Source organism: Lipophrys pholis (genome assembly GCF_963383615.2).
Source record: "Lipophrys pholis genome assembly, chromosome: 12".
Lineage (NCBI taxonomy): Eukaryota > Metazoa > Chordata > Actinopteri > Blenniiformes > Blenniidae > Lipophrys > Lipophrys pholis.
The window spans coordinates 20,075,695-20,089,835 of NC_137641.1; the positions used below are offsets into that span (position 1 = coordinate 20,075,695).

Below are 14,141 nucleotides of genomic sequence, written 5' to 3' on the forward strand. Positions count from 1 at the left end.
GATAGCGACGGTGACCCATCTCAAACCGGAAGTGTGTCTTTGCTCCGCTGAGCAAGCTCCTGGGCCATGAAAACAACAACAACAACAGCTCAGTGTCTGTGAGGAGCTGCTGTCAGAGGAATCGCTCCTGTATTCCATTGCCGTTTCATCATGCTGCTCAAATCATGCTGCGTTTACAGCCTGGGGGTGTTTTCTATCCTCTTGTTGATCCTCGGGATCTCCTTGGTGTTGTCCACCGTGTTTCCACATTTCATACAGGCTGTGGTCAAAAAGGTAAACGTTGACGTTTTGGTGGCTGCTAATGCTATTAGCATGCTCAGTTTATTTTGTATTCGTGAAACGTACTATCTGAATGCTTCAAGTGTATTCACGAAGTTCAATGTTTTACTGTAGGAAGCTTGTCTGTTACTAACCTGTTGTGATGTTGACAGCAGCGACATTTTGTAGAAAGCTCTGTATTTTCACGTGTGTTTATGTTTGTTGACTTTAGCCAACACACAGCATTTGCACATTGTAGCTTTTAAATCAACAATGAAATGAGTGTCGTTTTACCCGTGGTTTTGTTCTAAACGTGTTTAAACATAATTTCCCCTCATTAAACTACTTTCGATTTTGTGTCACGTCACGTTACAGCAGTGAACAGTGACTTTCTGATGCAGGTTCATGCAGTGACTCCATTCAGTCATGTGATCTGAAGCAGCTTATCATCACCACATGGTTCCTCTGAATTCACTCATTTTTAACCCACTGCCCTTTGTCCCCTATAGGAAGTAGTACTGAAAAACGGTACAGATGCCTTTGAGGCTTGGCGGGACCCACCAGCACCTATCTACATGCAGTTTTACTTCTTCAATGTGACAAACCCTCTGGAGGTGCTGGATGGTGAAAGGCCGGCTGTGCTGGAGATCGGACCCTATACATATAGGTGAGGACAGGAGCGAGGCTACATATTTGCACATCTCATAAACGTCACGTAGCAGTAAAGTGAACAGATAAGTTAAGGTGTTAAGACAAGCTGAATAATGTGAAAGTGAAAAAGCACCAACATTATGTGCTACGAAGACGTGCAAACTGTCATTAATATGACCCAAGGAAGAGGACCTGGAACTGATCTCTGTTCTAAGGGTAGATGTATGATACAAACGCCAGTTCATCAGAGGACAAACTCGGTGAAACCAACAGTCTCACATATACACATTCTCATCTATTTAAAAAGCATTAATTAACTGCATTTACTTGGTTTTGGACTGTTGAAGGAACCTGGAGGAAAGCCCAAACATGTAAAATCCCCCACTGATGTTTTATTATTACTGTCCAGTGTGTCTCACTTTGCTCTGATGAACTTTGCTACTTATAGTACAAAAATACTCGGTCATTGGAGCCTGGAGTGAAAATGTTGTTGTTGTTTTTGTCTTAGTAATTGCATCAGTGTATCTGCAACCAACTGAAAGATAACATTTATTAGCCATGTGAAAGGAGAAAAATGTCCTCTGAGAAAACTTGCCCTGTAAATCTGACATTATTTGCCATGGGAAGTAAATCTGACATCCTAATTTTGTGTGTCGCAAGGTGGTCATGTCACATGTCGGTTTGATCCCGAGTCATTTGTCAACATTGCGTGTCTATGTGTAAAAGGGAAGTGGGTGTCATGTCCGATCATGTGCTGAAACTGACTGTTAGTATCCACACAGAGAGTACCGGCCCATGGAGGAAGTGAACTTCCAAGATAATGGCACTAAGGTGGCAGCCGTCAACACTAAGACCTACATCTTCCAACCTAACATGTCCCGAGGTCCAGAGAGTGACCTCATCAGGACCGTTAACGTCCCGGCCATGGTGGGTTAAAAAAAAAAAAAAAAGTTTTGAAAACACAGTAACACGAAAAAAAGGTTTTTATCAACATTATGCAGAAAAATATCAGAAGATTTAGATTTTCATTTCCAGCAATATGCATTGTTAACTTGATCTTACGGACGGTAATGAAGCTGGTTTGATGAATAAATGACACCATGAAGCTGAATCAGCCTGTTTATTGTTGTGAAAAAACAAATGTCTTTGTATAGTTTTTATTGTTTTATGTTTTAATATGTAAATCCTTTGTTTCCTGTTGACTTTAAGAATGATTTGTTTAACTATGAGTTAAATTGCTTAACATTTCTCTGTATAAGTAGATTATCTTTTTGCTTTGTGTATTTTTTATGGTACAAGTATGCATTTTGCACCGTTGGCTATTTGTAATTGACATTGTTGCCTGTCCTGCTCCTTCTAGACGGTGATGGAGAGATTCAAAGACAATACTATACTGGCCAATCTGATCTCTGCCTACATGAGATCCAGCGGAGAAGGGCTGTTTACCACCCGCACAGTGGGAGAGCTGCTGTGGGGATATGAAGACGTGCTTCTGAAAGCCCTAAAAGTTTTTAGACCCGAGCTGGATGACGTGTTCGGACTCTTTTATAAGGTCTCATTTAAGCATCTAATAATCCATTTGTTCCTTGACCTTCATGATGGTACTTCATAGTTCAAAGATGGCACAGAGGATGTTCTATCAAGTGAATAAATACAATATAAAATCCACAGATGTAAAAGGTGCTTGAAGAGGACATGTTTGTTACTGCGATTCTCATCTTTTCTTCTTTGTTTTCAACCAGAGCAATGCTTCAAATGACGGACAATATGTGTTCTCCACTGGTGCACAGAGCTACGAAGACTTTGCTCGAGTGGAAATGTGGAATGGTGAAAGGTCAGTAAATATCATCTCACAAAATGAATCCAGTCAGTGAGAGCAACATGTAATGTCATATATACATAACGAGATAGAATCAGTTTTTAAAACGGGGGCTCAATTGAATAGGGTTTCGTACGTACACACAAAACCTCTAATGATATTCTTTTGTTTCCGCCTGCAGCTCTTTGAATTGGTGGACATCTGACCAGTGTAATATGATTAATGGAACAAATGGAGCGTCTTTCCATCCCATCATCTCCAAGAATGAGTTGCTCTACATGTTCTCCTCTGATCTGTGCAGGTGAGCCGACCTGACTGCTGTTTGACAGACAACGGAGGACGAGACTGAGCAATGCTCGGCTCATGTCCCCATTTGCCAGAGGATTATTCCACATTCCTGGTATTACTCCTCTGGCTTGTGCTTGCTAGTGAAAAGTTTCCCCCGGTTCATTCTTCTAAAACCTCCCCTTGACTATAACCAGGTCTGCAAATTGGATTAATGAAGCCGGTTTATCCTGGCTGGAGATAGCCTCTTAACGGAGGTCACTGTTAACTCACAGCTTCAGTTGTGGCTCTTTAAAGAGCAAATGCCGGCTTTCTTGGTCTATTTAAATACTCAAGTCATAAAAAGAAGCATGTACAGGTCAACTCCCTGCTGACTGAGGCTGTGAAAAGGCTTGAGAGCCATGTTTTATGGGGTACTTAAATGGCCGAATAGTCTGCAACGCGTCTTTTTGTAAAACCAGCAGATTTTCAGGAAATCAGCTTACAACAGAGCTCGTGTACAAAATGAATACAAACCGCCCCTGTTTGTAATTCTTTCCGCCTGCGAGAACTGTTTTTGCGTCCAAAGATTTAGCGGGCATGTGACTCTGTTTCTAAGGTCTCTGTATGCCGAGTACGAGGACGACGTGACGGTGAAGGGGATCCCGGGGTATCGATTCACTCCCCCCAGCAAGGTGTTTGCCAATCATACCGTGAACCCAGCCAACGCAGGCTTTTGTGTGCCAGCCGGTAATTGCCTGGGCTCGGGTCTGCTGAACGTCAGCACGTGTAAACAAGGTGGGGGCTGCACTGAGCAGCGGCTCTTTTCAAACCAAATAGGAACAATGATTCATTGTGTCACACATGCAAATGTTCTTCACAGAGCTGCTTTATGCTTCTACCGCCCATTTTCTCGAGTCTCTTGTTGGAAGGTTCACATAAAGTTACTCTCCTTGTATGTAATCGTTTTCATGTGTAGGAGCTCCCATCATAATGTCTTCGCCACACTTCTATCAGGCTGATGAGAAGGTTGTTCAGGACGTATTTGGGATGAATCCTGACAAGGAGCAACACCAGACCATGATTGATGTCCATCCAGTAAGACTCATCCACTCCCACACTTACACCTTCATCATAGATTTTTTATTTTGTTTTAGGAATAGCGACATTATTGATCGTGGTGAAGACCTGCGCTGGACTACTTTGCCACCAGATGGTGACATTATGTCAGCAGTGTGACTGGCAGGTTGTAGTTCTCCATAAACGAGGCGTCTCTTGTCAACAGTGGTTAAACATTAAAGCACAGGATCATGGTACGGAGCTGTCCCGAAAGATAAGTCCTTATCATGAATACTCCTGTAATAACTTCATGGGTTGGTGGTAAAGCTGATAAACCGACAGTGAAAACACATCCTAAAGAACACAGTGTGTCTCTAAACATCTGGAATTAGTCGACAATTGATCCATTTAAATAATTTCAAATGGTGTTTCAATAAACTAGTTGTTGCATTATGATTTAAAAAAAAAAAAAAAAAGCAGCAAGAAGTACGGATTCTCTGTTAGATCGAGATAAACCATTTGTAGGATTTTGTTTTTGGCAAATCAAAGATGAGAGAAGGTGTCCGCAACTTTTATTACAGCTAATCTGGTGAAGCTCAACTGAAAAGATTTGTGAACCGTCTCGATCTCGACTGCGGAGAAATCTGTGCCACTCCCAGGATACCAATGAAAGTTACTGATTTGACTTGTTGTTTGTTGCCTTGTAATTTCAAATGCTTTTTATATGGACTTGTATCAGTGAGCTTAAGAAATCTACCAACTGACTGGTGAATGTTACACTTCACTCTCATGAACTACATTTAGAAAGCCATCCGCAGGACTCCGGGACGAGAGCAACAATATTTCATTGTTGTCATTATCCTAAAAAAAGCTGCAGTGGATTGTGTCATCAACTGACTTCTATAAATGCCTATTCTACATCGTGAATGTTTCACTGCTTGTAACTATCGCACATAGCGTCATTATATTTAGCATTTAACACACTTGATCTTCAAACACGTAATTTGGGGACAGCTTAACGTTTAAAGGCGTCTTTGAAGCCAGTAGCTGCTGTTTATCCTCCTCCCTGCACCACAGCCGTCTCTCTGCCACTGGATGGGAAATAACAAGCCCGATCAAAGTCCTGTGACTTCTGCTGTAACCGCCGGATTACGATCTAACGTCACCTCCCACCGTGCCAACGCCACCGCAGAGATCTGACAGTGCATTTCTCTCCGCGTTTACGACAAAAAACAAAGTAAAACTAAATCAACTAAAAAAATTGCAATAGGAACTTGAGTGAACTTCAAATAGAAATGAAGGCACGAGTTCATTGGGAAAGGAGCCTCTCTTGTCGTTGTCTGTCTCCTGGTGTAATTCTAAACTGACTCATTGCTGCTGAGATAAAGGCTTTAGAGGTGTTCCTCCGGTTGCAGTGACCTTGTGATGACCCCAGCTGTACGACTGAAGTTGCAGCATGAATTTCTCATGTCTGATTCTAATGCAGAACTGTTCAGCGTCTCAACAACTAAGAATGTGAGCACCGTGCTGTATTTGTATGTGAGATGGTTTGTCTTCCCACAGGCCTCCAAAATTAATGACCAAAAATCTTAAAAGCATGTGATTGTGGGGCTGAGAGTGAAATAACAAAATAAGGAGGGTGTGCCTTCGCTCTGTTTTGCAGCTCACAGGAATCATCCTGCAAGCAGCCAAACGGCTCCAGATTAATGTGTACGTGGAGAAACTCCCCACTTTCAGGTAATCAACCCCCCTCACTTCCTTCTTGTGTGACTCTGCACTTGAGTTTTCGGAAACCTGGCAGTCACTACGTCGGCGTCATTTGCAGCTTTGACCTGAGTATGACCGATCATGTCTGGAAAGAATTGCCGGGAAGATATCTGTAAAGCAAGTCTGCCAGCATCATCATTATGAGTGGACTTTTGGACACCTGTTTGTGCATTTATGCGCCTTCTGAAACAGTCAGACTTCAGACTGTGACTAATGAGGGTTTTTTTTTATACATTTTTTTTCAAACATCTGCAAATGCTTATTTAATTCCTAATGCTTAATTGTTTTATGATTTATCAATAGCTGGCGAGATAACTTATATAAAATAATTCATACCTGATAAAGGTTTTTTTCTTTCTCATACTAATTATTTTCCAGTGATTTGTTAAACCGCTTCACTTGCACAGCGTCTTCTTTTATAGACAGTCAAAGGAAAGCACATATTCGGTTAAGGTGCCACGTGACTTTAACTTGAAGTTAAATTTCTGCATTTAACCCATCCAATCGGTAGTTAAAGGTAACTACAAGCACTGGTAACAGTGCAGTACTCGGGGAGCAGCTGGGGGTGAAGGCCTTACTCGGGGATCACGTCTGCGATGGGATTCAACACAGGCGGCACCACCAGTGTAGAGTGTAGTTGTGACGGGGAAAACCGTAAAGCCACCAGAAATGTAGGGGGGGGCTCCACCAATAGAAAGCTCCGACGTAAAGAGTAACACAGCCTCCTGTGGTGAAATCTACCTGTGTCCCGATAGAGGTCGTCTTATCATGTGATTGTGTATCATGTCATATTGAAACAGGAAATGAAAAACTACTTGACACACTGAATTTAAGTGAGACATTATGAGTCATCTAATATGCAGAAACATGATTGTCCGATTGGTTTTTTTGTTGTTTTTTCCTTTCAGTCAAACAGGAAATGTGAAGACGGTGATCTTCCCTGTGGTTCATCTTAACGAGGTACAAGAACACACACACCCACCAAGCACCCATTCACACGCATCGGTCACCACCAGTGATTTTTAAAATGATTCAACGCCACAGTCTATTGGTGAAGACGTTCCCTGTCCCAGTTCACTCTTACTATGTCTGCCATCGATGTATTAAGCCGGGTTGTACCTCCACTTCACTGTTAAATTCCTTCATTTAAACAGCAGCTCAGTCGCATTCATTTCTTTCTATCCCTTTAAATTTCTGCTGATTTTTGTTTGTTGTTCCAGTCTGTCTTTTTGTTATTTATAATCTGTTTTTTTTAATACTATCATGAGACTGAAAGACTATAACACCTTAATGGAGGAAAGCTTTAATGCTTTTATTTAAAAGTGTGATTTAAGCATGTTTTGCTACTTTTGTTAAAACAAACCTATTGTTCAGTGTTACCGTAGTACTGAACAATAACAACAATCTCCTGTTTCACGAAATATTTTAGTTACAAGTCGTGAAATATGGTCACATGTATTCTGAATTAAAGGTACGCTTCTAGCTCAAACTGACCCTTTGCTTGTATTAACGTTCCAAAACTCCTTACAGGGTAAAATTTCCATTTGAACGTTCTGACATTCTTCTTCGTTTGTTTTGTTTGCGTCTCTAAAACAATTGTTCCTCTGGGCCCCTCCAGAGTGTTCTCATCGACGACGCCTCGACTAAGAAGCTGCATTCGGTGGTTGTGATGAAAGACGTCGTGGAGAACGTCCCGTTCATGCTGATCAGTCTGGGCATCGTACTGGGAGGACTTTTCATGTTACTGATGTGCCGGCAAACAATCCCAGAGGTGAGTGCTCGGGATTGGTTTAAAATCTACAACAAAGGAGAGCACAAGAACTTTGTAACTAATGGGAACACATTTATAACCACAGACGACTGTCAAAATGTGAAACGCGGTTGTGAATAGGCTGTTTTAATAGTAATTAGGTGTCTTTGGTCAGTCTGTGTTGGTTTGAAATCCCAACACTAATCCGTGTTTTCTGCATGTTTGTTCTTCAGAGCACTACTGCTGAGAGACAGCCCCTCCTCTCGTCGTAGAACCGAAGCACTATGAAAGGAGGAGGAAAGCCACGTTTGCAGTAGAATGTCATGGGGTCGGATGGTTCTGAGGTTTTTACACTGGATTCCAAGTAACAAGTCTTCATCTTTTAATCTTTTTACTAATCGGATGGTTTTTCTAAACAAAAAGAAGAGGACTGTGTTTGAACCTGAATCTAAAAAAAAAACCAACGTTTTCTTCTTGTCATTTTATTCCTACTTCTCAATCTGGAAAGTGAGGATGAAAAAGGAGAAATAATTCGAGTCATTCACTAAATCTAAGCGACACTCGGTTCAGCTGTCCATCACATATAAGGTCGTAGGCCTGAAGATTACAGCCATCTAAGGAGGCTTTACAGAAAGTGTGTACATGAAGAAGGTTAAACCAAAAATAGGACCCCCCCCCCCCCCCCCACCCCATTTTCTTTATTACATCAAGTGTTTCGAAACTTTATTTTCACCAAAACATGGCAAAGGTAGAACACCTGACAAGAAAATGCTCAGTGAAAATGCAGTACATGCTACTGTTCACTTCCCAAAACAGATTCATAAACCCCACAAGACGCTGCTCACAGGGAAAACAGTACAAACGCTCGCTATGAGCACTTGGCCGCCACAAGCCGGTTCTCCCTGTGGAAACTTTTCTGACACTACCTGCTCTGACAACTACAGATTAATTGAAATTGATAAGCAGAACCCAAATGGACGGCCCTGTAACTCTAAAGACGACTTTATCCTTCTTCAGCAAGGTGAGAGGAAATGAGATGCCAGTGACGTAAACTCATCAAAACAAAGGGAAACAGTCATGGGAGACCACAGTAACTAAATAAACCTTTAACTTTATCTGAAATCTCCAGAGTGCCACACTGACTTTAACATTGAAGACGTCTTTGCCGCACTTTAATTGACTTCAATGAGCAGAATGTCATTGAACATGTAGTAGGATTACTCTACCAGCTCTGTTATGTACTCACACTGATCGAAATATTCCAACCCCCCCTAAAGGCCTCCGCCATCACACCAACAGACAGTGGAAGTCGGTCTTGTTCACGGCGTTTCTTGTGAACCTAAAGAAGTGGTTTTTGAAGAGATGCTGTATCTTAAACGGCGTTGAAGGTACAATAAGACCCACAGATAAGACCTACAAAGACCCAAACCCGAAGCAGAAGTACATGACGAGGTCTCGTTGCCCATAACTACACTTCTTCAACCTCCGTACATCGCGAAGCCTGATCGTTATTGAACTACTTCTCACTTTTAGAGATTCAGCTCACAACTCGTCACACCTGCGTACATTTCATTAAAGAATTCACTTGTTCATTGGCAATATTTTTATTTACAGCCGTTACAAAACAGGAACTGATGAAAGATCGATTGTCTTGGAAGGATGAAAATCTGTATTTCATTTTTTTGTATTAATGCCAAGCGTCACTAAAGTGAATAACTTTTGCAAAACGACTATTAGTACAGTTTTTACTCTGCAGCTTAACGAGAATTGTATACAGCCATCAACGTGTTTACAGAGGAAGAGGTTCTGAAGTCACCGATGTTGAAGGGAGTCGCTCCATGATTGGATCCTTGGTGTCCACGTCGTGGAAGCTGAGCTGCAGTAGATCAGTACATGTCCTGTAAAACAAGAACCAACCAGTATTACTTCTCCGGCTGCAAGATAAAGGGAAGGTTTTCTGTAAATGTTTGGTTTAGGCTTGAAACGCAACGAATGATTCTATTTCTTGTACATTTCATTTTGCCCTGAGTTGGTGATTGTAATCGGCGTATGAAGAGCTTTGTGCTCGCCACACTACTAACAAGTGTTTAGACACACCACAATGGTCATCTCTCTACTAAAAACACTGGGTTTTTTTTTTACTGGCGCTTTGTGCAGTTATTTATGACATAAATGAAAGGTTTTGAAAGTGTTCTTTTCCGTACTTCTGTGGATACACTGACCATGAGCACTTTTATTTCTCGTGCTGCACGCAGTATCACTTTAACGTGCGCGTTGTTGAACCTTCTGTAACCACTATTCACTGGTGAGATGACGTGTGTCTGTTGTCTGGTTTTTTTTTTTTGTTTGTTTTTTTTTTTTATGTGAAAGATAATATTGCTTGTTCTAGTATCCCGCAGTAAAAGCAGTACTCCCAATAGGTCACCTGTTTAACAATTTGCACATTGTGTCATTTGCTACAAGAACGTCAATAAACGTGCTGCGCTGTTCTCGCTGAAATGTGTGGTCAATAAATGTCAACACACCTTCAAAGTTATTTGATAAAACAACTGAGTCATTTCATGCCTTTTGCAAATTCCTACAGTCGTTAAAAAAAAAAGGGGGGGGGGGGGGCGGGGCCTTGCGGTGTGGAGTTTGCATGTTCTCGTTCTGTATCAGGCGGGATAAGACCCTCCCGGGTGAACTCATCCTGTTGCTCAATGTGACACTTAGTCAGACGATGGTTCACAATGCGTCACGTGCTATCATGTTCCCTGCTGCCGCGTTTCACTGAAGCTGATAAAATGTCGAAGTGAGTCTCAGGACGTGCGGAGAGAAGAACTTTAGATGCAATGAAAACTGTCCCGTTCTGCACAGACAGACTCTTGCTTGAGTTGGATCGCCTCCATGCTCCATGTTTGATATACAATATCCAAATAAAAAAAAAAGTTTGTTTAGTGACCTGAAACCAACTAAAATGGCTTTAAATATTTTAGCTAAACTAGTTCCAAATCTTTGCTAAAAGGGTGAAAAACAGGTTGACTAAATAAACCTAAATGAGGCAAAAGAGCGAAACATGTCAGCAGTTCTTAAAAGTCATAAATGTCACAAAGGCTACAATGTTCATATAAAGGCTGTATAAAGACGATAAGTTCAAGTATTTAAGATGTATTATCTTTATCTTAAAGGTGACCTTTGTTTTGTGGCTCCAGACAAATTGTGTTAATTTGAAAGTGGACATAAACTGATTTCACCTCGTAGACTCCGGCACTAAAATATTTGACCAATGATATGTTGTGTTTGATGGAGACTTATCACTTTTAGCTTGTTCAAAAAAAAAAAAAAGGCTGATGCATTAGAGCAGTTCTATTTAGATTTGTGTTGTTGGCCTCTTTGTGATTGATTGGAACCAGTGAAGAGGGCAGACGGAGGTAATGCCACTCAGAAGGGCAAATCAGTCCAACTCTGTTTGCTTTTCATTTCAGCATTCTCTTGCACTTGTAGCCTTTTATTGAATCTCAGTCTGATCTAATGAGCTGGAGGCCTGATGAAGTGAGCCAGCACAGGAAAGTCACTTCAGTCCTGCACTGCTCTAATATCTTGAGTTTGCACAATCTCCCAAAGATTCTCAAAGACTCATTGCGGCTTCGGCGAGGGCCCTCTGACGTGGACGTGTCCTCAATTCCCCCGGCTGAAGTGTACTTTTCATCCCAGGCGATAAACTTTGGCTGGAGTCTATAAAACTGATAACTGCCCGAGTGCGAGAGGTCTGCGGTGCTGCAATGGGCGACTCAATCTGCCAAACACACCAGTGAGTAAGTCAGAGAGTAACTCCTCCTCCCCAACCCAGGTTATGGCCTCTTATTACACATGACCATGGGAGCACAAGCCAGCCTGGAGTCAGACCGACGTCTCTGACCAGCTCAGCCTGCAAACAACATGAGGACTCTTCAGGAGAAAGTGATCATTCTCTCTGTCGTATTCTCTCTTATTTGTGCCTTTCAGGTAAATTAATAACCTCTCCGTTTCTCCTGATGTCCTGCTTCTGAACCTTTTATTGTTTTTGTTTTTGTTTTTTTGTGGGTTTTATCTCGGTGTTTAATACTTAATTTGATGGTCGTGAAAAGCTCATAAAATAATCAAATATTTGCTGTTCACAGGTCAATACGCTGCCTGTACCTGACAACTGGAGTGGTTTGATCCAGCGGACCAAACGTTCCCTACTGTGGCGCTGGAACAGCATGAAACCTGTCGGTGCCGGCTGCAGGGATCACTTAGAGTGTGGTACCCAATACTGCAGGTACAACACTGTTTTCAACTCATATCTAACCTTTAATATTCAGCATTAAGATTATGCATTTTATTTACCACTACTTGATGGCTTTCTGTTACAAAATTTAAAAAAAAAAAACAGGGATACTGTTCCACATTACAGTTGATTTTTGACCTGTATTGATGCTTGACGTTTGTGTGTTCACGTGCACGTTGCATGATGTGGATGAAGTCATATTAATGACACCACACTAAAGTTGTTCCTTATCTTTTCAGGAAAAATGTGTGTACCTTCAGGAGCTGAGGGGGCAACACACACAGAAATGACTATGTCAGCGCGTCGATCTCTACAAACATGTGCTTTATGGAGCAAAACCTACCAGACTGAACCTGATCGGCGATGATCTTGGCCCCAACCAGAGATGTGTTGGAAGTACATCAGATTCTGACATAAGGTTGGAGTAATCTGACCTGGCGCCGCTGTAAAATGTGAAATGGCCCCATGATTACTGATCCTGATTTGTTTGGATCGCTGCCACACCCGTTTTAAAGGCTGTGTAGTGTCAAAGTGGTTTTTGATGAGAAAATATAAATATTGAAGCCAAATGTGTGAAGCGCTCTGACTTTTGTATATGTTTGTACATACTGTAAAAATGTATATATAAATATATTTATTCAAATAAGGTTATATCTGCCCCCATCGTCTTTGCCTTTAATTTACTCCAAGACTAGATCGCACGAGCCCCTCGCCGAACAGGTGTGTGTGTGTGTGTGTGTGTGTGTGTGTGTGTGTGTGTGTGTGTGTGTGTGTGTGTGTGTGTGTGTGTGTGTGTGTGTGTGTGTGTGTGTGTGTGTGTGTGTGTGTGTGTGTGTGTGTGTGTGTGTGTGTGTGTGTGTGTGTGTGTGTGTGTGTGTGTGTGGTTCATAAAAGCTGTGAAATTCTAGGTGAATTATTATACAGATGCTCAGCAGCTTGCATTTTATAAAAAGCTGCAGTCTCTACTCAGATTTAAGACACAAAGGACACCATGATTGAAAACAAACTTTCTATCTCTCCTTTGGCTATTTTTACTTGCTTGTCTTTCTAAAAATATCCTGAACAAGCTGGCAAAGGAAGTGGTTCAGACACTAACCAAATTTAAATGGGCAGGAAGCCCATCAGATCTGTGCTTCGCCCTTAGATGAACTTAAATAGAAGTGACCTGTGTTCTCAGGCTGAAATGAAACTTTTGACAAAGTCAATTTAGTTTTATTTATAGTAAATCTGTCTCATGGCATTTAATATGAATTAGTTTTTTTTTTTGTTTGTTTTTTTTAAAAACCAAACTACTTCAGGACATAGGGAGGAAAAAGATTAAGTTGATGACATGGAGAAAAACACAAGGTGAACTAAAGAAGGTCTCTCAGCAGTCTAAACCAAAAGTAGCCCAGGTATAAAATGGTCCATAGTGAATGAGTCAATTTCAAGCTTTTTTTTTTTTTTAAATTGGAAAGATTAATGCATGGTCCCAAAAGTAGAGACTTCTTTTTATCTCAAACTGAAACGGAATTATTTCCACAAAAAGCTGTATGTCTTGATGGAAATTTTTCTATTGCAAGTCCTAATATCCTGTAGTCGACTGTGTGGGTTGCGTAGTTAATATCTTCCAACAAGATAATACCCGTTTGAATTGGTGACTTTTAATGGGAAGTTTGCATGTTCTCCAATTGCCTTTTTGATTTTTATCCACATATTCCAGTTAGCTTTCAAGAGTTTCATGTTTTCTATAACAGATATAAACAGATTTTTAAAAAAAATCTCGTTCTTTATCGTAGTTAATTAATTTCATAGATTTGAGTTGACAGATTGGTAAAATACAAATTCCTACACTTGCGGTTCATTAATGTCACCACTAGAGGGCGAGCTGAGCCCGTTTATAGAGCAACACAATGCACCTGAGCCTTGGGTTTTGCATTGGACTCGTTAACCTTTGCAAGGCATCATAAGATCATTGTTTCGGTCACAAAGGTGACAGACACACTGTGTATTATACATCATTCATTTGTAAACTGAAAATAAAGCAAATACAAAAACACATGATGAAATATGTGCTTTTTGTTCCTCATACATTAACAGCCCCCCTCGTGACCGGTGATCATCAAATATTAGCGTGGGCGCTGCACTAAATCTAGAAGATAAACTGCACGGCTGCCTGTGGTGTTTATTTTTATCGCAGTTGTGTTTGCAGGCTTTAACTCTTCTCGGAGTCCTTGCAGGACTTCTCTGTCTCTTCTCATTGGCCGAGGCCGTCGTGACGCAATCCTCCAGGCAGCCCGAACGGT

At 41.3% G+C, this 14,141-nt stretch overlaps 1 protein-coding gene across 3 annotated transcripts; it reads left to right on the plus strand.

Moving 5' to 3' along the window:
* Positions 1-10,109, plus strand: scarb2c (scavenger receptor class B, member 2c). 3 transcript variants are annotated; one of them, XR_013935865.1, is made up of 12 exons: positions 1-273; positions 768-925; positions 1,692-1,836; positions 2,270-2,461; positions 2,652-2,743; positions 2,910-3,029; positions 3,612-3,790; positions 4,150-4,305; positions 5,715-5,788; positions 6,727-6,778; positions 7,437-7,589; positions 7,802-10,109. XR_013935865.1 is itself a non-coding variant. In XM_080477374.1 (12 exons), the coding sequence occupies exons 1-12, from the start codon at positions 151-153 to the stop codon at positions 7,838-7,840; spliced, it is 1,446 nt and encodes a 481-aa protein (XP_080333500.1). In that variant the 5' UTR covers positions 1-150; the 3' UTR covers positions 7,841-10,109. The 3 variants fall into 3 exon arrangements, 2 of the variants coding, with proteins under 2 accessions (XP_080333500.1, XP_080333501.1); XM_080477374.1 differs by lacking the exon at positions 4,150-4,305 and adding an exon at positions 3,972-4,090; XM_080477375.1 differs by lacking the exons at positions 5,715-5,788; positions 6,727-6,778; positions 7,437-7,589; positions 7,802-10,109 and having other exon boundaries at positions 4,150-5,278.
* The last annotated feature ends 4,032 nt before the right edge of the window (positions 10,110-14,141 follow it).